This window comes from Gymnodraco acuticeps, unplaced genomic scaffold (genome assembly GCF_902827175.1).
Source record: "Gymnodraco acuticeps unplaced genomic scaffold, fGymAcu1.1, whole genome shotgun sequence".
Lineage (NCBI taxonomy): Eukaryota > Metazoa > Chordata > Actinopteri > Perciformes > Bathydraconidae > Gymnodraco > Gymnodraco acuticeps.
Window position 1 is genome coordinate 1 of NW_022990562.1, and position 27,574 is coordinate 27,574.

General features: G+C 43.1%; 2 protein-coding genes and 1 long non-coding RNA gene across 4 annotated transcripts in view; 1 reads left to right on the forward strand and 2 right to left on the reverse strand.

Annotated features, from left to right (window-relative positions):
- Positions 1-9,658: 9,658 nt before the first annotated feature.
- The window catches only part of LOC117553668, a 33,872-nt gene continuing 15,956 nt past the window's right edge, over positions 9,659-27,574 (forward strand). The window contains exons 1-2 of the long non-coding RNA XR_004570179.1: positions 9,659-9,759; positions 10,268-10,269. This is a non-coding gene — a long non-coding RNA (uncharacterized LOC117553668). The remainder of the gene's footprint in view (positions 9,760-10,267; positions 10,270-27,574) is intronic.
- LOC117553666 (NKAP family protein CG6066-like) overlaps positions 11,446-27,574 on the reverse strand; it is a 58,091-nt gene continuing 41,962 nt past the window's right edge. For both annotated transcript variants that reach the window (XM_034227682.1, XM_034227680.1), the window contains exon 3: positions 11,446-11,609. In XM_034227682.1, coding sequence (XP_034083573.1) covers positions 11,539-11,609 — 71 coding nt within the window. In that variant the 3' untranslated portion in view covers positions 11,446-11,538. The remainder of the gene's footprint in view (positions 11,610-27,574) is intronic.
- Positions 12,489-27,442, reverse strand: LOC117553665 (zinc finger protein 3-like). The gene is made up of 3 exons (XM_034227677.1): positions 26,911-27,442; positions 25,348-25,397; positions 12,489-13,176 (listed from the first exon to the last, which is right to left on the reverse strand). The coding sequence occupies exons 2-3, from the start codon at positions 25,387-25,389 to the stop codon at positions 12,577-12,579; spliced, it is 642 nt and encodes a 213-aa protein (XP_034083568.1). The 5' UTR covers positions 25,390-25,397; positions 26,911-27,442; the 3' UTR covers positions 12,489-12,576.

Below are 27,574 nucleotides of genomic sequence, written 5' to 3' on the forward strand. Positions count from 1 at the left end.
TCAGAAGTCTCTCTATAGCAGCAGACTGTCTGAGTATCAGAAGTCTCTCTATAGCAGCAGACTGACTGAGTATCAGAAGTCTCTCTATAGCAGCAGACTGACTGAGTATCAGAAGTCTCTCTATAGCAGCAGACTGTCTGAGTATCAGAAGTCTCTCTATAGCAGCAGACTGACTGAGTATCAGAAGTCTCTCTATAGCAGCAGACTGTCTGAGTATCAGAAGTCTCTCTATAGCAGCAGACTGTCTGAGTATCAGAAGTCTCTCTATAGCAGCAGACTGCTGAGATCAGAAGTCTCTCTATAGCTGCAGACTGTCTGAGTATCAGAAGTCTCTCTATAGCTGCAGACTGTCTGAGTATCAGAAGTCTCTCTATAGCAGCAGACTGACTGAGTATCAGAAGTCTCTCTATAGCAGCAGACTGTCTGAGTATCAGAAGTCTCTCTATAGCAGCAGACTGTCTGAGTATCAGAAGTCTCTCTATAGCAGCAGACTGACTGAGCATCAGAAGTCTCTCTATAGCTGCAGACTGTCTGAGTATCAGAAGTCTCTCTGTAGCAGCAGACTGACTGAGTATCAGAAGTCTCTCTATAGCAGCAGACTGACTGAGTATCAGAAGTCTCTCTATAGCTGCAGACTGTCTGAGCATCAGAAGTCTCTCTATAGCAGCAGACTGTCTGAGTATCAGAAGTCTCTCTGTAGCAGCAGACTGACTGAGTATCAGAAGTCTCTCTATAGCAGCAGACTGACTGAGTATCAGAAGTCTCTCTATAGCTGCAGACTGTCTGAGTATCAGAAGTCTCTCTATAGCAGCAGACTGTCTGAGTATCAGAAGTCTCTCTATAGCAGCAGACTGTCTGAGTATCAGAAGTCTCTCTATAGCAGCAGACTGTCTGAGTATCAGAAGTCTCTCTATAGCAGCAGACTGTCTGAGTATCAGAAGTCTCTCTATAGCAGCAGACTGTCTGAGTATCAGAAGTCTCTCTATAGCAGCAGACTGTCTGAGTATCAGAAGTCTCTCTATAGCAGCAGACTGTCTGAGTATCAGAAGTCTCTCTATAGCAGCAGACTGCCTGAGTATCAGAAGTCTCTCTATAGCAGCAGACTGTCTGAGTATCAGAAGTCTCTCTATAGCAGCAGACTGTCTGAGTATCAGAAGTCTCTCTATAGCAGCAGACTGTCTGAGTATCAGAAGTCTCTCTATAGCAGCAGACTGTCTGAGTATCAGAAGTCTCTCTATAGCAGCAGACTGTCTGAGTATCAGAAGTCTCTCTATAGCAGCAGACTGACTGAGTATCAGAAGTCTCTCTATAGCAGCAGACTGTCTGAGTATCAGAAGTCTCTCTATAGCAGCAGACTGTCTGAGTATCAGAAGTCTCTCTATAGCTGCAGACTGTCTGAGTATCAGAAGTCTCTCTATAGCTGCAGACTGACTGAGTATCAGAAGTCTCTCTATAGCTGCAGACTGACTGAGTATCAGAAGTCTCTCTATAGCTGCAGACTGTCTGAGTATCAGAAGTCTCTCTATAGCAGCAGACTGACTGAGTATCAGAAGTCTCTCTATAGCTGCAGACTGACTGAGTATCAGAAGTCTCTCTATAGCAGCAGACTGACTGAGTATCAGAAGTCTCTCTATAGCAGCAGACTGTCTGAGTATCAGAAGTCTCTCTATAGCTGCAGACTGACTGAGTATCAGAAGTCTCTCTATAGCTGCAGACTGACTGAGTATCAGAAGTCTCTCTATAGCAGCAGACTGTCTGAGTATCAGAAGTCTCTCTATAGCAGCAGACTGACTGAGTATCAGAAGTCTCTCTATAGCAGCAGACTGTCTGAGTATCAGAAGTCTCTCTATAGCAGCAGACTGACTGAGTATCAGAAGTCTCTCTATAGCTGCAGACTGACTGAGTATCAGAAGTCTCTCTATAGCTGCAGACTGACTGAGTATCAGAAGTCTCTCTATAGCTGCAGACTGACTGAGTATCAGAAGTCTCTATCTATAGCAGCAGACTGACTGAGTATCAGAAGTCTCTCTATAGCAGCAGACTGTCTGAGTATCAGAAGTCTCTCTATAGCAGCAGACTGTCTGAGTATCAGAAGTCTCTCTATAGCTGCAGACTGACTGAGTATCAGAAGTCTCTCTATAGCAGCAGACTGACTGAGTATCAGAAGTCTCTCTATAGCAGCAGACTGTCTGAGTATCAGAAGTCTCTCTATAGCAGCAGACTGACTGAGTATCAGAAGTCTCTCTATAGCAGCAGACTGTCTGAGTATCAGAAGTCTCTCTATAGCAGCAGACTGTCTGAGTATCAGAAAGTCTCTCTATAGCAGCAGACTGACTGAGTATCAGAAGTTCTCTCTATAGCAGCAGACTGTCTGAGTATCAGAAGTCTCTCTCATAGCAGCAGACTGTCTGAGTATCAGAAGTCTCTCTATAGCAGCAGACTGACTGAGTATCAGAAGTCTCTCTATTAGCAGCAGACTGACTGAGTATCAGAAGTCTCTCTATAGCAGCAGACTGACTGAGTATCAGAAGTCTCTCTATAGCAGCAGACTGATCTGAGTATCAGAAGTCTCTCTATAGCAGCAGACTGTCTGAGTATCAGAAGTCTCTCTATAGCAGCAGACTGTCTGAGTATCAGAAGTCTCTCTATAGCAGCAGACTGACTGAGTATCAGAAGTCTCTCTATAGCAGCAGACTGACTGAGTATCAGAAGTCTCTCTATAGCTGCAGACTGACTGAGTATCAGAAGTCTCTCTATAGCTGCAGACTGCCTGAGCATCAGAAGTCTCTCTATAGCTGCAGGACTGGCCTGAGCATCAGAAGTCTCTCTATAGCAGCAGACTGACTGAGTATCAGAAGTCTCTCTATAGCTGCAGACTGACTGAGTATCAGAAGTCTCTCTATAGCAGCAGACTGTCTGAGTATCAGAAGTCTCTCTATAGCAGCAGACTGTCTGAGTATCAGAAGTCTCTCTATAGCAGCAGACTGTCTGAGTATCAGAAGTCTCTCTATAGCAGCAGACTGTCTGAGTATCAGAAGTCTCACAATAGCCAGCAGACTGCCTGAGCATCAGGAGTCTTGCTCCATGCAATAGTCAGTATCACAGGGAGCGCAGCTCACCCCATCCTATTTTCCTTCTCTCTCCATGAATGTTATGTTCATTCTTTTATAAATGACCTTGCGATGTCTTCAGATCCTCTCTAGTTACTTACAGATGCTGCACCTTCTGCTGGTTCGGGGGATTTCACAATGAGTGGTTTGCCCCACCAGTTTGCCATGCCCTTCGTTCAACCAAATGACTCTGGATCTACACGTCAAGCCCCTCAAGGATTTCCCATATTCTGCCTCCAACCAAGAGCATGATTCAAAGCATACAATTCAGCTTGGTACTTTATCTTCTTCTGTCCCTCCCTCTGTGTACTTATGCAATAGATATAATAGTTGTTCATGCATTAATTGTATTTTCATTAAATCCTGCAATCTTCAAGTGCTAAGTATTAAGCCACGCTAGAGTTCATTCATTTGCTCCTCAAGGGCCTTAAGCAGGCACGTCCTCCACGCAATGATAAAGACTGCCCCTTAACTTTGCACCCGTGCAAAGGTTAATGTATAAGTTCAGGCAAAGGGGTTTCACTATACATTGATAAACGTCAGATGCAGTTGTTACAGCTTTCTATTGGTTTCTCAGGTGGTGAATATACACAGACCTCTCACCTTTTAATCCTCAGCATAATCTCACCCTTACTGGATTAATTTTGGAGATCAAATATACACACTGTTTTGAAACATTCAATGTCTGACAGTTCTGTTCGGGGAATCAAGGAACCCCGAATAATCATTGCTAAAACTAACACTGTTTTCTTTGTCCTTTATCTTCCATGCTGAACTTCTTCTCGCATCATTGCCCTCTGACACATGGGTCGGCACCCATGTTTATTTAATGGCTGCAAACCCAACGACGAGGGTTCTCCTCCAAGCTGCGTGAGCTCTGCCTAAGCTGCGACCTGCCCCCAGATTGCTATTCCCACTGTTTAAGAATCTGCACAGCCACAACCGCAGCTCTATATCCGCCTACCTCAACCCTGAGTATCCTGGGCCGTTGGTCATCTTCTGCCCACCAGCGCTATATCATGCCTCACATGAATGAGATCCTTTCAGCACAAACAACCATGAGCTCTTGCACTACTCGATGATGAGTAACGTTCAAAGATGTATATCTGTAGAATTCTGTTATTGCATACCAGGTGGTTGCTGGGTTAGATTATATTTATTTCATTATAGTATATTCCCCTCATAGCTGCATGCTTGGGGGGGAAAGCTCATTGTCGCTGCCTCAAAGACCTAGATACAGCAGTCTTGATAGGTAGTATATTCCCCTAAAAGCCGCGGTGCTGGGGGGGGGGGGGGTCGGCACTGGTCACTTCCAGGCCTACACATAGCAGTCTCTCTAGGTAGTATATTCCCCTCAAAGCTGCGGTGCTTAAGGGGGATGGCTTTTCCCGGGCCTTCACATAGCAGTTTCATTAGGTAGCATATATAGGTAGTATATTCCCCTCAAAGCCGCTGTGCTGGGGGAGGATGGCTTTCGGGGTGTTCCCGGGCCTTCACATAGCAGTCACTAGGTAGTATATTCCCCTTAAAGTCGCGGTGCTTAAGGGGGATGGCTTTTCAGGCTGTTCCCGGGCCTTCACATAGCAGTTTCACTAGGTAGTGTATATAGGTAGTATATTCCTCTCAAAGCCGCTGTGCTCGGGGAAGAATCGGCTCTGGGCTATTCCTCAGGCCTACACATAGCAGTCTCACTAAGTAGTATATTCCCCTTAAAGCCGCTGTGCTTAGGGGAAATGGCCACATGGCAGCTCGCCAGGCCCTCTACTTATCAGATTTACATCACCAGCGTCAGGCTCGGGCTACGCAGTTTTGGGGGATAGTATCTAATCTCCACGCAGTTTTGGGGGTTAGTTATTTGATCATCACTCATCGTGCTATGTATATCTATGGAGTGATGATGCCCGAGCCTAGTCGCCAAACTCAACTATATGCTGCTTCTAATAAACATGTTGAAGGAACACGTGAGTTGTCTGACTGAAATGAGGCGAAGCCTGCGAGCTAGTTCAGGCAGTCAACTCGAGCACTTATGCTGCATTCATACATAACGCCCCTTGCCACTCTACAACCAACCAAACAGAGTCTCCTTAATATGCCGCTCTATTGAACCTGCCAGATCTCTCTCCATGCATTGCTGCTGCTGCTATTGCTGCAGATACCTCTACGTCGCTGCTGCTTGCCTGCCCCACCACCACCCCAGCTTCCACCCCAGCTTCCACCTGTAGGCTCGGGGTTAGTTATTTGATCATCACTCATCGTGCTATGTATATCTATGGAGTGATGATGCCCGAGCCTAGTCGCCAAACTCAACTATATGCTGCTTCTAATAAACATGTTAAAGGAACACGTGAGTTGTCTCACTGAACTAGACTTCTCAGCAGCAACACATGGCATATACATACAAGCAGACATCTTTGTGTCAAAAATGGCCAAAATGGAAGTAAATCCATACCTGATTTACTGGTATGCCGCTTTCCTCACCAGTAGAGAGCAACTTGACCAAACCCTGTCATCTGCCATCACAACCAATGTAGGGGCCCCCCAGGGCTGCGGGAGTTCAGCTGTGCTCTTTACTAGCTTCTTGTTGGAGAAATACTGTTTTCTCCTATCTTTGAGTTGTTTTAATACACTGATACTATGGGTGACTGAACTATGTATGACCTTGCAGCTGCTGCCTCTTCTTGTGATAGGAGGCAGGCAGGGCTTTTTCATGTTGTTGATATTTATGAGGAGACAGACTTGCTGTCTCCTAAATATCTCTTTTCTGTGAGGCGTGAAGGAAGTACGTGACTCTTTCCAGAAGACGACGCAGATGATCCCGACACCTTTCCTACACCCGCGGATGATATTAGCGCCAACTCGATTTACGACTTTGTTGTTATCTCTGTGTTTTGGACTATATAAGCCTGATGTTTTTTGCTGCTCCGTTGAGCAACATACCTCATGTGTGTGAGTTAACCCATATCCTTTGTATGTGATTTAATTCTGCTCCTTCTTGCAAGAATAAATTAGTTACCTGATCATTGATTCTCAACCTGGTGTCGAGTGATATTTTTCTAACACTTCTTTTAGCTTCTTTTGATGACTTTACTGAACTGCTGTCTATAGTGTGTTTTGACTTTGACCGTCTAGTCATTGTTGGTGATTTTAACATCCATGTTGACAACCCCCAGGACAGAGGGACTAAAGAACTGTTTTGTGTTCTTGATAACTATGGTGGGGACCCTCTCATGACATCCAACTATAGGCCCATCAGTATCTTACCAAGGTATCCAAGTATCCAAGGTATTTGAGATGTTGATTGCCAAACAAATCATCAATCATCTCAATAACAGCTCCTTTCCACTGCATCCCATGCAATTTGGATTCAGGGCTAATTCATATCTTTCATCCCGCTCCCAATGTGTTCAAATTGAGAACCATAAGTCGAGTGCACTATGTTTGTCAACTGGGGTACCGCAGGGCTCTGTATTGGGCCCAATCCTGTTTAGTATTGTTACGGCTTGCTGCCTTCCGGGTCGTCTTTATTGTGTTAATCTATGTTGTATGTAAATGAGCAGTGCGATTGCCCTGACGTCATTGGCTGCCATCTAGACAAAGCTTCTTATATGTGTTAGCATAGCTAGCTAACCAGATGCTAATAACAACAAAGTTATTGACTGTATGATCAGTATGACAGATGAGCAGATCACCACTGGGCTTACAACTAAGACACAGCGACGCAAAAACTGCGGCATGTGTACGGCTCCTTATCGGTATTGACATTTTTGGAAGTGCCGGAGCGGAGCGGCGTTCTGGTACTCTCCGTCAGAACTGCACCCCTGTCAGACGCATGGTCAGACGAGACATACCACGTGATGACACATTAGGCTTGTGTTGTGTTCAAGGACCCTGACCTTGGCCAGGAAAAACAGGCACTCGCTTGTTTAATTTTTTGCGGTCTAGATTTTTTTCTTTTTTGCATGTGTTTATAAATTACCTCGAGGGCCGTACCAAATTGTTTCGCGGGCCGTATACGGCCCGGGGGCCGCAGGTTCCCCACCCCTGTTTTAAATAAATAAATGCAATGGACTGACTCAGCATGTGACGGAGCCCACGCACAATAAGGGGCACTCTCTGGACTTAATGATCTCAAAGGGTCTGAATATCTCTGAGGTTGTGGTGACTGATGTTGCGCTCTCCGTTCATTCCTTTGAGAGCTCTATTTCTATGGAGAAAGGCCATGACCGTGAGAACAGAAAAAAGAGAGTGTCGAAAAGCTGGAGGTGGAGAAAAACAAATCTCCAGGTTTACTTTGAAATCTATAAAGAGAGACTTGGCTTTTGTCATTTGGAATTGTAAATTGCACGACAGTCTTTCTTCTCTGACATCATTGCCAAAAACAAAAACAATGCACGTGCCTTGTTTGCTACCATCGACAGACTAACAAACCCCCCAGTGTCAGTTTCCCCCCCATTCAGAACATCAGACAAGCAGTCAGTGCCTCTGCATCAGGTACAGCAGATGTGTTGTCTCTGTGTCCACCTAAAATCAATACAAACACCATGACACAGTTCCATCAGATTAATGATAAAAACCTAGAGGACATTATTCAACTTCTGAAATCCTCCTCCTGCTGCCTTGATATTATTCCAACAGGGTTTTTCCAAGATGTTTTTCCTTGCATGGCCTCAGATCTACTTCACATATACCTCATTCACACCAACGGTGTTTCAGGGCCGGTTCGGAGCTGGAGCTTGAAAAGCACCGGGTTTTCCTCTTCACACCGCAGCCCCTTAGCTCCGGAATCCGGTTCGTTTCAAGCACCAACCATTTTCCGGCCAGAGCAAAAGCACCGCATACGTCACGCTTACGTCGAGGCGGGGGCGGGATCAACTCCTGAACAACAACAAAAAGCCCGCGTTTTATCCAGTTTGTACACAACGATGGAGAAACTTAATAAGCAGCAGTGGTCCACTGAAGAGACCAGCTACCTGATGGGAATCTGGTCTTCCGAAGAGGTACAGAGGAAGCTGGAGCACAATCGGCCATTGTTGTTGTTGTCGGTGTGAGGGGTTTCCGTGCGGTTTGGCTTTATGAAGCAGGCACGCAAACGGTTACGTCATGACGCAGGGCGGTGTGAAAAGAGCCAGAGCTAAACCGAAGAACCAGTTCTGAACCTGAAAAGCTCTAGCATGGAGCTTGAACCGGAGTTGCGTTGGTGTGAATGAGGAAATAGTAAACAAGTCTCTTCACTCAGATGTTTTTTCACAGGCTCTGAAAACTGCAGTCATTAAACCGCTCTTAAAAAAAGAATAATCTAGACGCTTCAGTAATGAACAATTACAGGCCCATATCAAACCTCCCATTTCTAGGTAAAATCATTGAAAAAGTAGTTATTCAACAGTTGAGTAATTTCTCGCATTTAAATAACTGTTTGGATGTGTTACAGTCAGGCTTTCGTCCAAACCACAGCACTGAGACTGCTCTTGTAAAGGTCTTCAATGACATCCACTTATGGCGCATTTCCACTGCAGGGCCTCGCACGGCTTAGTACGGTATAGTTAGGCCTTGATAGGCCAGGCTCACTTTATGCTGCATTTCCAATACAGTTTAGGAACTGGGGCAGTAACTAGGGTTGCAAAATTCCAGGAATTTTCAAAGATGGAAACTTTCCACGGGAATTAACGGGAATAAACTGGGAATTTTCTAAATTGAAGGTTGGCTCTTCATAGGGAACTTAAATATAGATGGAGAAAGTATATTTTAGCATAATCTTGACTGCAACAAACAGATGCCATTCAAGTACACTTGAATATCCATGCCATAGCACACTGCTTACTGCATGGCTATTGAGACCACACAAAGGTTCGCAACAGGCTCACAAATGTGAGAGTGGAAAAACTGGTTGGCATTCAGCAAACCTAAGGCTCTTTGAGCCAGACACAGAGCCATCCTCAACAAGGCTGGACAGTGACACTGAAGAGGAAGACTCGGAGTGTGATGTTGATGAGGCCCAGGAAGAGCCCGTTGACTGAAAGGGTTTAGTCAAAATGCAGAGGATCGCTTGAAGGAAGATTTGCATGTTTAATGGGACTTTGTGGAGGGAGAAGGGCTCTTTTCATTTAACATTTTGAATGGGACTTTGTGAGGATTTTTGGATGGGGGGTGCATTTTTGTTCATTTTTTAATGAGTGGGGTTGGGGGGGATGAGTAACATTTAACTCAACATTCCTGTTTTCGTTCTTCAATGAAACAAATAATAACTTGTTCTGTTCTACTTTTTTTTTTTTTAAATGTAAAAAAAGAAATCTGTTGAAATGTCATGTTTTTTTGTTTAATTTTGCATCGAATATTTCCAATATTCCCCGGCTTCACTTCCCATGGAAACTTTCCGGAAACTTTCCGCCCCTTTGCAACCCTAGCAGTAACTATAGTAACGCAGTGTAGGCGGAGCCAGCGACGTCATCTTCAATGTGTGTCACTACCCGATCTGCAGCCCTGCCCTATCTGCAGTGCGCGTGTGCGAGATGGTCCGCCATATTTGACAACTCCATATGGCAACTCTAATAGGACATTTGACACAGTGGCGTTTGGCAAAGCAGAAAAAGAACACTCAAAAAACCCGACAATATTAATCTGAACGAGAGAGATGAGTTATTGTTATCACAACGTGACTTCACTATTATTGAACAACTCCTTTTATTGGGTCATTTTATTGGTTTAAGTACATTGTCAGAATAAGTGAGAAATGGATGTAACTTCTGTTAGACAGCCATCATACATACTGAAGAAATATTGACTAAATGTATGCAATATGTATGGCATTCATAATTGATATTTAATTACATTAACTCTGAATGTCCTTCATTTTATTTCAAATAACAAAATATTTTAATAAAGATATTTGAGACGTTTATGACTCGCGCATGAACGATGCAAATCAGGCAGCCGTCTAGACGTCAAATCTCCTATTAGAGTTGCCACTTGTTGAATTCCTGTCCATTTCATGTACATTTCATGAGTAGTCAAATATGGCGGACCTTCTCGCACATGCGCACTGCAGATAGGGCAGGGCTGCAGATCGGGTAGTGACAATGTGAACCACAAAACCAACATCAGCCGTTAGCTGTTAGCCCTCAGAGCTCACAGCTCCTCATATCTGTTCAGAAACTAGACAGAAGTTAAACAAGTACAAACCACAGACTGTCCGTGTCATGGCGAATACAGTCGCTGCTTTATGTATGTCTGTATAGGGCATTCCGAGCTGAATAAGGGCGTCAAATGAAGGCAAGACGCCCGCCTGGCGGAAACGCTGGAATTAGGAATATATTGTGATGAAGTGCACACTGACCTGAGCTCCAGGGGTCTCTTTCTTCTCCTCCATGCTGCTCATCAGCTGTCCTGATGAAGACCACAGAGCTGCTTCATTATTAATATAATACAAATATTTAGATATAATTCATCATGATCTGTGTCGCAACTTACATTCTAACTTACAGCTCACAGTTTGTTCACTTTTATTTCATTAAAATGACTTTATTCACATAGAAAGTGACATTAATGGTTGTTTGAACCACTGTTATAGCGCTATCCGTGTGTAACTATCACTAAGTTAACACAGAAAGCAAACATTAGCTAGTCAGACTGTTTAATGTAGTCCATGTATACAGTATTTTCTGTATATTGTGTATTCTTTAGATACTCTAGTGATATGTGTCCTGTGTGTATACTTGCTGCTAATGCTTCATTTGTATTATATCTTATTGCATCTTTTAAATATGTTTAACTCGTGTAATGCCTGAAAACACTTCTGCTGTGACACATTCATTTCCCAGTTTAAGAGAAATCATTATTTAAATAAAGTATATCTATTTATCTAATGAGCTAAACCGTCGCTTAGCTTAGCGTTAGCTGCTAACTGAAGAACCCCATTCATTTCAATGGGAACAATGCTACGTGGCGGTGAATGGCGATGCTAATAAGCTAGTTAGCATATATTTAAAACCATATCTATGGTAAAGAGCACCAACACAACAACTCAAACCGTCTTAAACACAACTGGTGTAATAAATAACTAACATAAAGTCAGCTGAGCATTACAAATCAACTGTTACTCCCCCAGAGCCGAACTGGAATAATAACTGTAGCTTTCAGACTAGCTGTTAGCCTTTATTTAAAGATAGATTGAGACTATTTTTGTCGCACATTTTAAAGTTTGTTTGTGAGTTTCTTTCTACCAAGATGATAGCTGTTGTGTTAAATAAGATAACTTCTGATTCATGATTAACTGTAAGCTAAGAGGTGTAAATACACTTAATGAAACCTCTGCAGGTGTTTAATTCACTCACCTCTTCTTTTCTCCTTCTCCTCTCGGTTTTTGGCGGATTGCAAAGAACTTTAAAGGTTCATCCTCTTCTTCTCTCGTGTTCTTCTTCTTCTTCTTTCGTGTTTATTGGCGGCTGGCAAACCAACTTGTAGGTGCATTACCGCCACCAACTGGACTGGAGTGTGGACAAGAGACTATGCAGAAAACAAGAAACAAAAGAAACAAAACAAAGAACCAAAACTCTAGATTATTTTAAATGTATCAATTTCTCTTAGAAACTTAATAATCTCACAATATATATTGCCTGATGTTTTCCCTAACAGCCCTGATAGCGACAAGTCATGGAATTTTGCTTTCTTCAGTGTCTGGAAAAGCACATTTCTCTGAGTACTATATTTCCTGCAAAGCAGTAAAACATGCTCAACAGTTTCTGGCTGGCTGCAGTGTGTACACTTTCCGGTTGGATGCTTTCCTATTATACTTAAAGTATGATTGAGACCTGTATTATACTTAAAGTATGATTGAGACCTGTATTATACTTAAAGTATGATTGAGACCTGTATTATACTTAATGTATGATTGAGACCTGTATTATACTTAAAGTATGATTGAGACCTGTATTATACTTAAAGTATGATTGAGACCTGTATTATATTTAAAGTATGATTGAGACCTGTATGACCTATTCTCATCCGAGAAATGACATTTTCTCTGGCAGCTAGCGCGTGGCCTCGTGCACGAGAGAGGGGAGGGACTTAGAGCGTGCTTGAGAGGGGAGGGACTTAGAGCGTGCTTGAGAGGGGAGGGACTTAGAGCGTGCTTGAGAGGGGAGGGACTGCAGGCACGGCTGCAGTGCAGGGAGTGGAAGCAGAGCGCTGAACACACACAGCTCTTATTAAAACGGCGCTTTCTCACCGGAGTACTTTTCCCCGTCATTCTTAAAGTACCGATACTAATGAAACTGAGGAATCGTAACGTTTTTAACGGCAGGGTATTGCGGTACCTTTCAAGTATCGGTACACCGTGCAACACTAATCTGTAATGGAAAAAAGGATTACCCAACACAAGGCCAATAGATGGGAATTGTTTGTTGTAAACTGAAAAAACTAAATATGCTTAAATGCGGCTACTACACTCTTAAAACCACTATGTCTTTTCTCCTCAGTGAACACGAACATGTGATTTGAGACCACTTGATGTAGTGAACGTTTTCCCACACTCTTCACACCAGTACGGTTTTTCTCCTGTGTGAACACGTTGATGTGATTTGAGAGCACTTGATTGAGTGAAAGTTGTCCCACACTCCTCACAGCTGTAAGGTTTTTCTCCTGTGTGAACACGTTGATGTGATTTGAGACCACTTGATGTAGTGAAAGTTTTCCCACACTCTTCACACCAGTACGGTTTTTCTCCTGTGTGAACCCGTTGATGTGATTTGAGAGCACTTGATGTACTGAAAGTTTTCCCACACTCTTCACAGCTGTACGGTTTTTCTCCAGTGTGAATACGTTGATGTGATTTGAGAGCACCTGATTGAGTGAAAGTTGTCCCACACTCTTCACAGCTGTACGGTTTTTCTCCTGTGTGAATACGTTGATGTCTTTTGAGATGACCTGATTGAGTGAAAGTTGTCCCACACTCTTCACAGCTGTACGGTTTTTCTCCCATGTGAATATGCAGGTGGCGCTTTAAATTTCCAGATGCTGTAAAAGATTTGTCACATTGCTGACAGCTGTGACGTCTCGCTCTTCCTTTCGGTTTCTAGAACAGACGGACAGAGAAAGAGAGAAAGTCAATCTAAAAAGCATAAATACACAAGTTAACACAATAAAAACTCACTTAATATAAACCTCGAGTCAAAGGTCCCATGTCATGCTTTTCCAGTTATTACCCGTCCCCTTGTGTGTTATGAAGGTTTTTATGCATGTAAATGGTGTGCAGAGACAAAACCCTCAAAGTACACCCTGTAGCGAGTAAAACTCTAACACAGAAAATACCTCCCCAAAACGCCTCGTTGGAGATACGTCATTGTCCATTTGATTATTCCGGGTACGAGATTACGTAAGCACGTACCCGGAACGAAATGGACCAATCCGTGGAGCAGTTATGTCTGCGGAACCGTTACGTTAAGCCCCCGCTGATTGGTCCAAATTGACCAATCCACAGACTTCCTCACACACACACACACACTCAGTGCAGGAAGATCTGCTGATTTCTCCTCCCTGGCTGCAGGCTGATAACAGACAGTTGGGATCGTGGAAAAATTCTCTCTGCAGACCCATTCTCACAGCGTTTATCAAACTTTTTCTTACTCAATATCAAGCCACACTTATTGTTTTTACTTCGGCTGTGAGTTTGTGTGTGCTCAGGATGAGTTTGGCTGTGTATTGCTAAACAAGGAAACGACACCTCCACGGAGCTCAGCGCGATTCACAACGTCCCGACCAATCAGAGCACACTGTGCTCACAGGGAGGGTGGGGGCTAGAGCTATTGGAGCAGCAACGAGCCGTTAAAGGCAGAGAGTGAAATTCAGTGAATACACGTAGTTTACAGAGATGCTGTTTGAGAAACCAATGTGAGTTTGGAAAATTGCACAATAAATCTATTCTAGTAGACCTCAACAATGGAATTATGATCAGTGGAAATGGCCATGACATGTGTCCTTTAACAAAATACTACTTATCAACTGTTTGTGTTTATTATATTTGTACAATCCCAAAAAACTATTCTCCATCTTCTCCACCCTCTTGGACCCTCCCAAAGCCCCTCCCCCCTCCTCACTTCTGTCAAGCGACTTTGTTAACCACTTTGAAAAAAAGGTTGATGATATTCGCTCTTCTTTTTCTGACTCACCGCTGGGTGACCAGACCCTCCTTTCACCCACACACTAACCTCCTCCTCCCCTCTCTCTCCAAGTGAGGTTCTTACCCTCATTACCTCTGCCCGCCCTACCACCTGTCCTCTGGACCCTATCCCTTCAAACCTCCTTCAGACTATCGCTCCTGATATTCTACCGTTTCTCACCCATTTCATCAACACTTCTCTAACTTCTGGTCACTTTCCAAACAGTCTCAAGGAGGCAAGAGTAAACCCTCTCCTAAAGAAACCCACTCTCAACCCGTCTGATGTTATAAACTACAGGCCTGTCTCTCTCCTCCCGTTCCTGTCTAAAACACTTGAACGCGCTGTCTTTAAACAACTCTCCTGTTATCTCCATCAGAACAACCTTCTGGATCTGCACCAGTCTGGTTTCAAGGCAGGTCACTCCACAGAAACTGCCCTCCTTGCTGTCACTGAGGAACTGCACACGGCTAAAGCAGCCTCCCTCTCCTCTGTCATCATCCTTTTGGACCTGTCTGCTGCATTCGACACAGTGAATCATTAGATCCTCCTTCGCACTCTCCAAGAACTTGGAGTTTCAGGCTCTGCACTTTCCCTCCTCACCTCATACCTCAAAGACCGCACCTTAAGGGTTACTTGGAGAGGGTCCGAGCCTTGTCAATTAACTAAAGGGGTCCCTCAGGGCTCTGTTTTGGTCCCCTCCTCTTCTCCTTGTACACAAACTCGCTCGGATCAGTCATTAGCCGGCATGGTTTTTCATACCACTGCTACGCTGACGACACCCAATTACTTCTGTCCTTTTCCCGCTCAGAGACCCAGGTCGTTGCACGCATCTCTGCTTGTCTAGCTGACATCTCTCAGTGGATGTCTGCTCACCACCTCAAGCTCAACCTTGACAAGACTGAACTGCTTTTCCTTCCGGGAAAAGATTGTCCCACTCTTGACCTGACAATCAACATCGGCACCTCAGTTGTTTCCCCGACTCAGACTGCAAGGAATCTGGGTGTGACCCTAGATAACAAACTGTCCTTCACTGCAAACATCGCTGCTACAACCCGTTGCTGCAGATACACGCTTTACAACATCAGGAGGATACGTCCCCAGCTGACCCAGAAAGCCACGCAGGTTCTGGTCCAGGCTCTCGTCATCTCACGCCTAGACTACTGCAACTCCCTCCTGGCTGGTCTACCTGCATGTGCCATCCGACCTCTGCAGCTCATCCAGAATGCAGCTGCTCGTCTGATCTTCAACCTTCCTAAATGTTCCCACACCACGCCGCTCCTCCGCTCCCTTCACTGGCTTCCGGTAACTGCTAGAATCCACTTCAAGACACTGGTACTTGTGAATATGCAGTGGCGACTGGTCATTAGGGGCAGGTGGGGCACAGCCCCACCTAGTGTCAGCAGAAAGTATTACAAATAATAATTACAAAAAAATGCAAAAAATAAATTAAAAAATATATAAAATATATTTTAAGATCATGTTTAATCATCTGATTCGTCTGTACATTGCTGTGTTCTTATAATTAGTGTCTACAGTGTGTGCCTATTGAGCTGTTTAGAGCCATGTCGGACAAAACCCGATCATGCCCCTCCCTCTCACTGTCTAAGTGAACGGTGACTGTAAAAACTACACTGTGCATGCTCAGAATATTGTCCTATTTAATGTGTGTGGCAACAAAATAATGACCATAGGGGCATAGAGCTGCCATCCCCACCATACGTCATCTCACATAATTCAGAGCTGATTGGCTGTAAGTACGTGTGTCGCGAAAAGTGTGGTGTGTGAAGAGGAGACGAGAGAGCTGCAGTGACGCGTCCTAAAACCCGGAAGTAAGCTGCGCATGGCTTCCCTCCACAAAAAAGCAATGAGATTTCTCCATAGGATTTTAGAAAATAGCTCCAAATAAGATCTGTGTGAAACATACCTGTTAGATAAATGCACGTTTTGTTCAGCCGGATAATATCCACATGTCTACCCTACTTTTATCATTTTCTAATCATAAATCTATCGATTGCATTTATGATAGACTTTTGAAACTACAAGAAGATAAGGAGGGTTAGAGATTTTTGTCCAGAAGGATAGGCAAATGGACTTCATCTTCAAGTCAAGGTAAGACCGCAATTTTATTGAAAATGAGATCTTACTAAGAGAGAACAATTCAATATTTAAATGATAAAAGTACATTTTTTGGGTATCCTTTTGTTGAACTGTCTGTTTAAAATTAATCGAAGCATCAGACCAAAAAAAGCTTTTGAAGATAATATTATATTTTGATTTTGGTCAAAATATAATATGTGTAAACCTGAAGAGTCAGTGCCAGTGCCTCACCAGCCATGAACCTCACTGCAGAAGCTTATAGACATCTAAGTTTTTTGTGCCCCACCACTTTTGTACATATAAAAACGCCACTGTGAATATGATACCAGTGTATAAGACCAAACTCAAGGGAAGTCAACCAGAAAAGAAAGTAATAATGACATGGACAAATGAAAGTCGGGAGCAGTTGAAAGCCTGTTTTGATTGGACAGATCGGGACATTTTTCAGGAAGGTTCACCAGATGAAATAACTACTGTTACCAAAGACTATATTAACTTCTGTGTTCCCACTAAAGAAATACAAATCTATCCAAGTAATACATCATATGTGACTAAGGACATTACAATAAGTTATAAAACCAGGAAAATAGCTTTCAAAAACAAAGACTATGGAGCACTTGAACAGACAGAGAAATAACTGAAAGTCAAATTGAGGGAATCAAAACACACAGAGAGCTTTTGGGAAATGCTTTTAAAGCCAAAGACCCCCAAAAAGTGTGGGACACCATGAGAACCGTGACAGGAATGACCTCTTCAGCTAAACCTATTGTGACGGACAAGACATACTTGATCCATACCAATTTGCCTATAAGCAAGGGGGTGGTACTGTTGCTACTCTGGTTCACATCATCACTAAACATTTAGATAAACGTCACACCTATGCAAGAGCCCTCTTCCTAGACTTCTCAGCAGCAACACAATACAAGCAGACATCTTGGTGTCAAAAATGGCCAAAATGGAAGTAAATCCATACCTGATTTACTGGTATGCCGCTTTCCTCACCAGTAGAGAGCAACTTGACCAAACCCTGTCATCTGCCATCACAACCAATGTAGGGGCCCCCAGGGCTGCGGGAGTTCAGCTGTGCTCTTAGCTTCTTTGAGCTTCTTTTGATGACTTTACTGAACTACTGTCTATAGTGTGTTTTGACTTTGACCGTCTAGTCATTGTTGGTGATTTTAACATCCATGTTGACAACCCCCAGGACAGAGCGGCTAAAGAACTGTTTTGTGTTCTTGATAACTATGGTGGGGACCCTCTCATGACATCCAACTATAGGCCCATCAGTATCTTACCCATAGTATCCAAGGTATTTGAGAAATTGATTGCCAAACAAATCAATCATCTCAACAACAGCTCCTTTCCACTGCATCGAATGCAATTTGGATTCAGGGCTAATCACTCAACAGAAACAGCGACATGCTTCTTCGTGGAGAAAGTTAAGGCATCAATGGACAGGGGTGGGGTTGTGGGGGCCGTGTTCCTTGACTTACGGAAAGCTTTTGACACTGTTAATCACAACATCTTATTGCAAAAAATACTCAACTTAAATGTTTCTATAGAATTCACCAACCTCTTTAATTCGTATCTTTCATCCCTCTCCCAATGTGTTCAAATTGAGAACCATAAGTCTAGTGCACTATGTTTGTCAACTGGAGTACCGCAGGGCTCTGAATTGGGCCCAATCCTGTTTAGTATAGTTACGGCTGCTGCCTTCCGGGTCGTCTTTATTGTGTTAATCTATGTTGTATGTAAATGAGCAGTGCGATTGCCCTGACGTCATTGGCTGCCATCTCCTGGTCCGCCCCCTGAGGATTATCATTGGAGCACGCCGGGGCCGACGCACTCCAATCGAAGCGCACAGCCGGCGCGCACCTGCTGGAGATGACTTCAAAGCCTGGGGACAATCATCACTCTGGAGGCTCTGTGATGTGGGACAGACGCCTCTCGCTACTTGGTCCTTAGACAGATCTGTTAAACTTGTGTGCCCATCTCCGTGTGATATTGTGTGTTAGTAGAGTCTAGAGTAGCTTAGTTAGAGGTTAGAGTAGATTAGGATTTTGTGACTGTTGCCTTTAGTTTAGCTGTGTTTTTGTATAGATTATTTGTGTTAGTTGTACCACTTTTAAAGTGAGGTTTAGTTTAGTTTCTTATTCAGTGCAATAGTGTTTATTTCCTTGTATGCAAGTAGACTCCTTTTGTTAGAGTCCTCCCTTTGTTTGGTTATTTGTCAACCTGTGCCCTTTTGGCCCTTTTGTTTGTTCCAGGCTGCATGCCTGCCATTTTGTTTACCTCTGCTATTTAAAATAAACCCATTTATAATTATTACCAATTCCATTCTGGTGTATGTTGATTTCCTCTACCCCAGAGGGGGACGTAACAAGTATGTGAAGAGAATGTGATGTATTAATGTATGCTGATGATACAGTTGTTTTTACTCATGGCAAAACCACAGAAGAGGCTGCTACCAAGGTCACTGATGTGTTGGAGAATATTACATCCTCAAAATTATCGCGTTAACGGCGGTAATTAATTTTTTGAATTAATTGCGTTAAAATATTTAACGCATTTAACGCATGTGCAGAATGGCCCGCCCCATACATCCCACCAGTGGCAGCGCCAGGGTATGGCTGGGGTAGGCTACACCCATACCAAGAAATGGCTTAGCCCCACCATGAAAAATGATGTTAAAGTAAGCAAAATAAAGTCCGCCAACTCGCGCCGAGAATTGCACAGACAGCAGTTAGTAAGATTGATTTCAGTAGCCACTTGTCTGGAAATCTTACTTCTTCCTTCTCTCTGTCTATACCTGTGCACTCTCATGTTCCGATTAACCCAGCTTCCCCAAATGTCTTTCTTTTTGGTGTCTATATACGCCGGGATCCGGAGTCATGGATGATCCTGCGCTCCTCTGTCCTGGATCGCGAGCCCTGTATCTTGAGTCGTGGCTGTGGTCCTGGATCATAGGTCCTGGATGGATATCCTCGTGGATTCATCTTCCTATTATACACACATGCATTTCCAAACATTTGGACTACCTATGTTGCAAATGTATTATCTTTTCAATTTACACACGGCATCTATTGCACGTCTGTCCGTCCTGGGAGAGGGATCCCTCCTCTGTTGCTCTCCCTGAGGTTTCTCCCATTTTTCCCTTTAAACTGTGGGTTTTCTCCGGAAGTTTTTCCTTGTACGATGTGAGGGTCTAAGGACAGAGGGTGTCGTATTGTCATACTGATATTCTGTACAAACTGTAAAGTCCACTGAGACAAATGTAACATTTGTGATATTGGGCTATATAAATAAACATTGATTGATTGATTGATTGATTGATTGAAATACCGAAGACCAGAAACGGTTTTGAAAACGTTTGTCACGTAGTGATCGTCTTCTCAATAGAACATCTTTGATAATGTCTTCTGGCCAATCAGAATCAAGATAACGGCGTGGTGTTGTTGCAGGAAGTCCCGACGGAGAATACTTTTGCTGTAGTACAGGGGTGCACTAACTGGTACGCAGGTTATGTGCGTAATCTGAAATGCGTAATCTGAAATGCGTACTGTCTGTCACTTGTGTCTCAAAGCGCATTTGCGTACGTACGTACGTACGTACGTACGTACGTACTTGTGAAGCTTTTCAAGAAGGCGGTTAGATCACCGGACGAAAGAGTCGGTCTCCGTGTGCACAGACAGGGCTGCTGTTAACTGTACGGTCTGTACAACGGGATTGTGCCAAAACTACGCCAACCGGCTGCGGAGGGAGACTTCACTGGAGAACTGCGCTAAAACAGCTGATCACAACGTTCACACTCTGTGGTCACGAAGTACTCCACTAGACCCCCCCCCCCCCGTTGACTTTCCTGAAGTACTCCCCCGTTGATAGAAATCAACACGTAATGAATTAAGACCCCACGGTTTGATGATTGATAAGTGTTTCATTTTGACACACAGAAAAATGTTATAATAAACATACATTTGTATGTGAAATGGATATATCCGCCTTCTTTCATTTATCTTTCCATTCCCAGAACAATATACATAAAGAAATGGCATATTTTGGACATAGTTCGAATGGTGATTAATCTGATTAATTAATTTTTAAACTGTGATTAATCTGATTAAAATTTGTAATCGTTTGACAGCCCTAGTATTACGGCCCGTCCACACTACAGCGTCTGCAGCGTCGAGAGCTTCAATCTGCCCATTCACTTTGAATGGGGTGACATCACGTTGCCGCTTTTTTTCGCCGAACTGAATTGTGGGTAGCAGAGCGGTCCGTCTCCGGCGTCTCAGGCGACAGAAGTTGAACAATGTTCAACTTCTGACGCCGGAGTAGCCAGCGCCAGCAAATCAAATCCCGTTTCGGAAAATCTGACAGATCAAGCCGTAGCCAATCAAACCGCGTCTAAGCTGGGAGAGATATCCCGCCGTTCATTTCTATATTTCAAAAAAAGATGGAGGAGAAACTAATTATTGCCGTAGCGAATCACCCGGTTTTGTATGACCAGACCCTCTTCACCTACCCGGATACAAACCGGAGGAACCAGGCATGGAGGGAGGTGGCAGAGACAGTGGGTGAAACTGGTAGGTTTTCGCCTGTTTGGGGAGTTTATATATATATATTGCTCCCATAAAATCCCCGGGGGTTTTTGCTTTGTATGTCGGGGGCGGGAGATTCATGTGATTGGTTGTTGGTCGTGTTGCTTGAATAACATCCCCAAGCTTCAGACACGCCCAGCTCCAAGCTTTTTTTGGAGCTGTAGTGTGGACGCTCCGTTAATGTATGCTGATGATACAGTTGTTTTTACTCATGGCAAAACCGCAGAAGAGGCTGCTACCAAGGTCACTGATGTGTTGGAGAATATTACATCCTGGCTTAACAATAATTGTTTGCAACCAAATGTCTCAAAGACAGTGTGTATGTTCTTCTCCAAGGGCCACAGCATTATAACAGAACAAGATGTTTTCCTTTCTGGAAGGAGACTACAGGTTGTCTCGGAGTACAAGTACTTAGGAGTACATATTGACACAAACCTCAATTTCAAAACCCATATCAAAAAGGTCTGCAATAAAGTAAAGTGCAATCCGTCAAATTACAGATACATTAGAAACTTCCTTCATCTGCAGCAGCTAAGCTATACCTTCACTCAATGTTCCTCTCCCACATCTACTACTGTCTGATCAGCTGGTCTAATGCTCACTCTACAGCTCTAAGGCCACTGAACTAACTCCATGGTCCTCTCCCACATCTACTACTGTCTGATCAGCTGGTCTAATGCTCACTCTACAGCTCTAAGGCCACTGAACTAACTCCATGGTCCTCTCCCACATCTACTACTGTCTGATCAGCTGGTCTAATGCACACTCTACAGCTCTAAGGCCACTGAACTAACTCCATGGTCCTCTCCCACATCTACTACTGTCCGATCAGCTGGTCTAATGCTCACTCTACAGCTCTAAGGCCACTGAACTAACTCCATGGTCCTCTCCCACATCTACTACTGTCTGATCAGCTGGTCTAATGCACACTCTACAGCTCTAAGGCCACTGAACTAACTCCATGGTCCTCTCCCACATCTACTACTGTCTGATCAGCTGGTCTAATGCACACTCTACAGCTCTAAGGCCACTGAACTAACTCCATGGTCCTCTCCCACATCTACTACTGTCCGATCAGCTGGTCTAATGCTCACTCTACAGCTCTAAGGCCACTGAACTAACTCCATGGTCCTCTCCCACATCTACTACTGTCTGATCAGCTGGTCTAATGCACACTCTACAGCTCTAAGGCCACTGAACTAACTCCATGGTCCTCTCCCACATCTACTACTGTCTGATCAGCTGGTCTAATGCTCACTCTACAGCTCTAAGGCCACAGGAATCACTGTATAAACAAGCACTCAAAACGTCAATCACCATCTGGCAAAGGGACTATCGATGAAAACTAGCCTTTTGGCTAATTAAGTACTTTTACATGTTTTTAATATGTTGATTAATGTACACTGTCCCATGTTTTAAATAAATCAATTCAATGGAGTGACTCAGCATGTGACGAAGCCCACGCACAATAAGGGGCACACTCTGGACTTAATGATCTCAAAGGGTCTGAATATCTCTGAGGTTGTGGTGACTGATGTTGCGCTCTCTGATCATTCCTTTGAGAGCTCTATTTCTGTTCACACAAATGTTCAAAAAGAGGTAACCACAAAGCGATATTTAACTGAAAACACTAGGGAAATGTTTACTCAGGATGTTTCTTCCACACTTGCCCCTGCTAACATCTCAGTAGATGAGCTAGTAGATCATTTAATTCAAAAAAAATTTTTTTTATAGATGCCATTGCTCCAACTAAGGTAAAGGAAGTGACTGGCAAGAAAAGATCTCCATGGAGAAAGGCCATGACCGTGAGAACAGCCAAAAGAGAGTGTCGAAAAGCTGAACGTAGGTGGAGAAAAACAAATCTCCAGGTTCACTTTGAAATCTATAAAGAGAGACTTAGCTTTTATCATTTGGAATTGTAAATTGCACGACAGTCTTTCTTCTCTGACATCATTACCAAAAACAATGCACGTGCCTTGTTTGCTACCGTCAACAGACTAACAAACCCCACAGTGTCAGTATCCCCCCCATTCAGAAAATCAGACCAGCAGTCAGTGCCTCTGCATCAGGTACAGCAAATGTGTTGTCTCTGTGTCCACCTAAAATCAATACAAACACCATGACACAGTTCCATCAGATTAATGATAAAAACCTAGAGGACATGATTCAACTTCTGAAATCCTCCTCCTGCTGCCTTGATATTATTCCAACAGGGTTTTTCCAAGATGGTTTTCCTTGCATGGCCTCAGATCTACTTCACATATACCTCATTCACACCAACGGTGTTTCAGGGCCGGTTCGGAGCTGGAGCTTGAAAAGCACCGGGTTTTCCTTTTCACACCGCAGTGGAGCAGCCTCTTAGCTCCGGAATCCGGTTCGTTTCAAGCACCAAAAAATGTCCGGCCAGAGCAAAAGCACCGCATACGTCACGCTTACGTTGAGGCGGGGGCAGAGATAGATCAACTCCTGAACAACAACAAAAAGCCCGCGTTTTATCCAGTTTGTACACAACGATGGAGAAACAAGCAGCAGTGGTCCACTGAAGAGACCAGCTACCTACTGGGAATCTGGTCTTCCTTAGAGGTACAGAGGAAGCTGGAGCACAATCGGCCATTGTTGTTGTTATTGTTGTTGTCAGCTGTGAGGGGTTTCCGCGCGGTTTGGCTTTATGAAGCAGGCACGCAAACGGTTACGTCATGACGCAAACGATGACGCAATGACGCAGCACCAGTCGGACTCTGGGCGGTGTGAAAAGAGCCAGAGCTATACCGAAGAACCGGTTCTGAACCTGAAAAGCTCTAGCACGGAGCTTGAAACCTAGAGGACATTATTCAACTTCTGAAATCCTCCTCCTGCTGCCTTGATATTATTCCAACAGGATTTTTCCAAGATGTTTTTCCTTGCATGGCCTCAGATCTACTTCACATAGTAAACAAGTCTCTTCACTCAGGTGTTTTTCAACAGGCTCTGAAAACTGCAGTCATTAAACCGCTCTTAAAAAAAGAATAATCTAGACGCTTCAGTCATGAACAATTACAGGCCCATATCAAACCTCCCATTTCTAGGTAAAATCATTGAAAAAGTAGTTTTTCCAACAGTTGAGTAATTTCTTGCATGTAAATAACTGTTTGGATGTGTTCCAGTCAGGCTTTCGTCCAAACCACAGCACTGAGACTGCTCTTGTAAAAGTCTTCAATGACATCCACTTATGGCGCATTTCCACTGCAAGGCCTTGCACAGCTTAGTACGGTATAGTTAGGCCTTGGTAGGCCAGGCTCACTTTATGCTGCGTTTCCAATACAGTTTAGGAACTGGGGCAGTAACTAGGGTTGCAAAAATGCCAGGAATTTTCAAAGATGGAAACTTTCCACGGGAATAAATGGGAATTTTCTAAATTGAAGGTTGGCTCTTCATAGGGAACTTAAATATAGTTGGAGAAAGTATATGTTAGCATAATCTTGACTGCAACAAACAGATGCCATTCAAGTACACTTGAATATCCATGCCATAGCAAACTGCTTACTGCATGGCTATTGAGACCACACAAAGGTTCGCAACAGGCTCACAAATGTGAGAGTGGAAAAACTGGTTGGCATTCGGCAAACCTAAGAATCTTTGAGCCAGACACAGAGCCATCCTCAACAAGGCTGGACAGTGACACTGAAGAGGAAGACTCGGAGTGTGATGTTGATGAGGCCCAGGAAGAGCCCGTTGACTGAAAGGGTTTAGTCAAAATGCAGAGGATCGCTTGAAGGAAGATTTGCATGTTTAATGGGACTTTGTGGAGGGAGAAGGGCTCTTTTCATTTAACATTTTGAATGGGACTTTGTGGGGATCTGTGGATGGGGGTGCATTTTTGTTCATGACTGTGAATGTATGCAATATGTATGGCATTCATAATTTATATATAATTACATTAACTGTGAATGTCCTTCATTTTATTTCAAATAAAATAACAAAATATTTTAATAAAGATATTTGAGACTTTATGACTCACGCATGCACGATGCAAATCGGGCAGCCGTCTAGACGTCAAATGTCCTATTAGAGTTGCCGTATGGAGTTGTCAAATATGGCGGACCTTCTCGCACATGCGCACTGCAGATAGGGCAGGGCTGCAGATCGGGTAGTGACAATGTGAACCACAAAACCAACATCAGCCGTTAGCTGTTAGCCCTCAGAGCTCACAGCTCCTCATATCTGTTCAGAAACTAGACAGAAGTTAAACAAGTACAAACCACAGACTGTCTGTGTCATGGCGAATACAGTTGCTGGTTTATTTATGTCTGTATAGGGCGTTCTGAGCTGAATAAGGGCGTCACATGAAGGCAAGACGCCCGCCTGGCGGAAACGCTGGAATTAGGAATATATTGTGATGAAGTGCACACTGACCTGAGCTCCAGGGGTCTCTTTCTTATCCTCCATGCTGCTCATCAGCTGTCCTGATGAAGACCACAGAGCTGCTTCATTATTAATATAATACAAATATTTAGATATAATTCATCATAAACTGTCAGCAGTGAAGAGGAGGAATTCAAAGAGTTTATTCAATGATATGTTCTATTTCTAGATGCTTATATGTAGTGTTTTATCACACCATGTGCAGTGCCTTGTCTTATCTATGCTGCTGTGATGTAAACATGTTCCAAATTGATCCATTTAGTCAATGTGATGCTAAGCAGAGGAGAACATGATAGAAAGGTCAGATAGTTATTAACGTTACATGCAAATTACTTACAAAGTTGGTTTTCTGTGTAAATTATTATTAATATAATACAAATATTTAGATATAATTCATCATAATCTGTGTAGCAACTTACATTCTAACTTACAGCTCACAGTTTGTTCACTTTTATTTCATTAAAATGACTTTATTCACATAGAAAGTGACATTAATGGTTGTTTGAACCACGGTTATAGCGCTATCCGTGTGTAACTATCACTAAGTTAACACAGAAAGCAAACATTAGCTAGTGAGACTGTTTAATGTACTCCATGTATACAGTATTTTCTGTATATTGTGTATTCTTTAGATACTCTAGTGCAGTGTTTCTCAAACTTTTTCATACCAAGGACCACTTAACCAATAAAAAAACACTCGCGGACCACCTAACTCCACAAATATCCAAAAACACATCGTTTTTTACAAATCGCCTGAAGATTGTACAAACAAGTGGCAACATGTGTGATGAAGGTGTTTATCTGGGTTATATCATGCAATCGAAAGTGAAACTTAAGCTCGCTCCATTGTGGAGATATTCCCGCGAGAGTGCGGAAAACTTTAATTAATTAATTAATTAAAAATGTGAAATGTTACCAATATACTCACGGACCACTAGGGGGCGCTCACGGACCACCAGTGGTCCGCGGACCACACTTTGAGAAGCACTGCGTGATATGTGTCCTGTGTGTATACTTGCTGCTAATGCTTCATTTTTATTATCTTATTGCATCTTTTAAATATGTTTAACTCGTGTAATGCCTGAAAACACTTCTGCTGTGACACATTCATTTCCCACTTTAAGATAAATCATTATTTAAATAAAGTATATATATTTATCTAATGAGCTAAACCGTCGCTTAGCTTAGCGTTAGCTGCTAACTGAAGAACCCCATTCATTTCAATGGGGAAAATGCTACGTCGCCGTGAATGGCGATGCTAATAAGCTAGTTAGCGTATATTTAAAACCATATCTATGGTAAAGAGCACCAACACAATAACTCTAACCGTCTTAAACACAACTGGTGTAATAAATAACTAACATAAAGTCAGCTGAGCATTACAAATCAACTGTTACTCCCCCAGAGCCGAACTGGAAAGTTGTTTTGTGAGTTTATTTCTACCGAGATTATAGCTGTTGTGTTAAATAAGATAACTTCTGATTCGTGATTAACTGTAAACTAAGAGGTGTAAATACACTTAATGAAACCTCTGCAGGTGTTTAATCCACTCACCTCTTCTTTTCTCCTTCTTCTCCTCTCGGTTTTTGGCGGATTGCAAAGAACTTTAAAGGTGCTTCTTCTCTCGTTTTCTTCTTCTTCTTCTTTCGTGTTTATTGGCGGTTGGCAAACCAACTTGTAGGTGCATTACCGCCACCAACTGGACTGGAGTGTGGACAAGAGACTATGCAGAAAACAAGAAACAAAACAAACAAAACAAAGAACCAAAACTCTAGATTATTTTAAATGTATCAATTTCTCTTAGAAATTTAATAATCTCACAATATCTATTGCCTGATGTTTTCCCTAACAGCCCTGATAGCGACAAGTCATGGAATTTTGCTTTCTTCAGTGTCTGGAAAAGCACATTTCTCTGAGTACTATATTTCCTGCAAAGCAGTAAAACATGCTCAACAGTTTCTGGCTGGCTGCAGTGTGTACACTTTCCGGTTTGATGCTTTCCTATTATACTTAAAGTATGATTGAGACCTGTATTATACTTAAAGTATGATTGAGACCTGTATTATACTTAAAGTATGATTGAGACCTGTATTATACTTAAAGTATGATTGAGACCTGTATTATACTTAAAGTATGATTGAGACCTGTATTATACTTAAAGTATTATTGAGACCTGTATTATACTTAATGTATGATTGAGACCTGTATGACCTATTCT

Coding starts and splice junctions, on each gene's coding strand:
- LOC117553665 (XM_034227677.1), bottom strand. CDS start 25,389: ATGAGCAGCATGGAGGATAAGAAAGAGACCCCTGGAGCTCAG. Junction 13,177..25,347: donor AAGAGACCCCTGGAGCTCAG/GTCAGTGTGCAC, acceptor CGTCTGTTCTAG/AAACCGAAAGGAAGAGCGAG.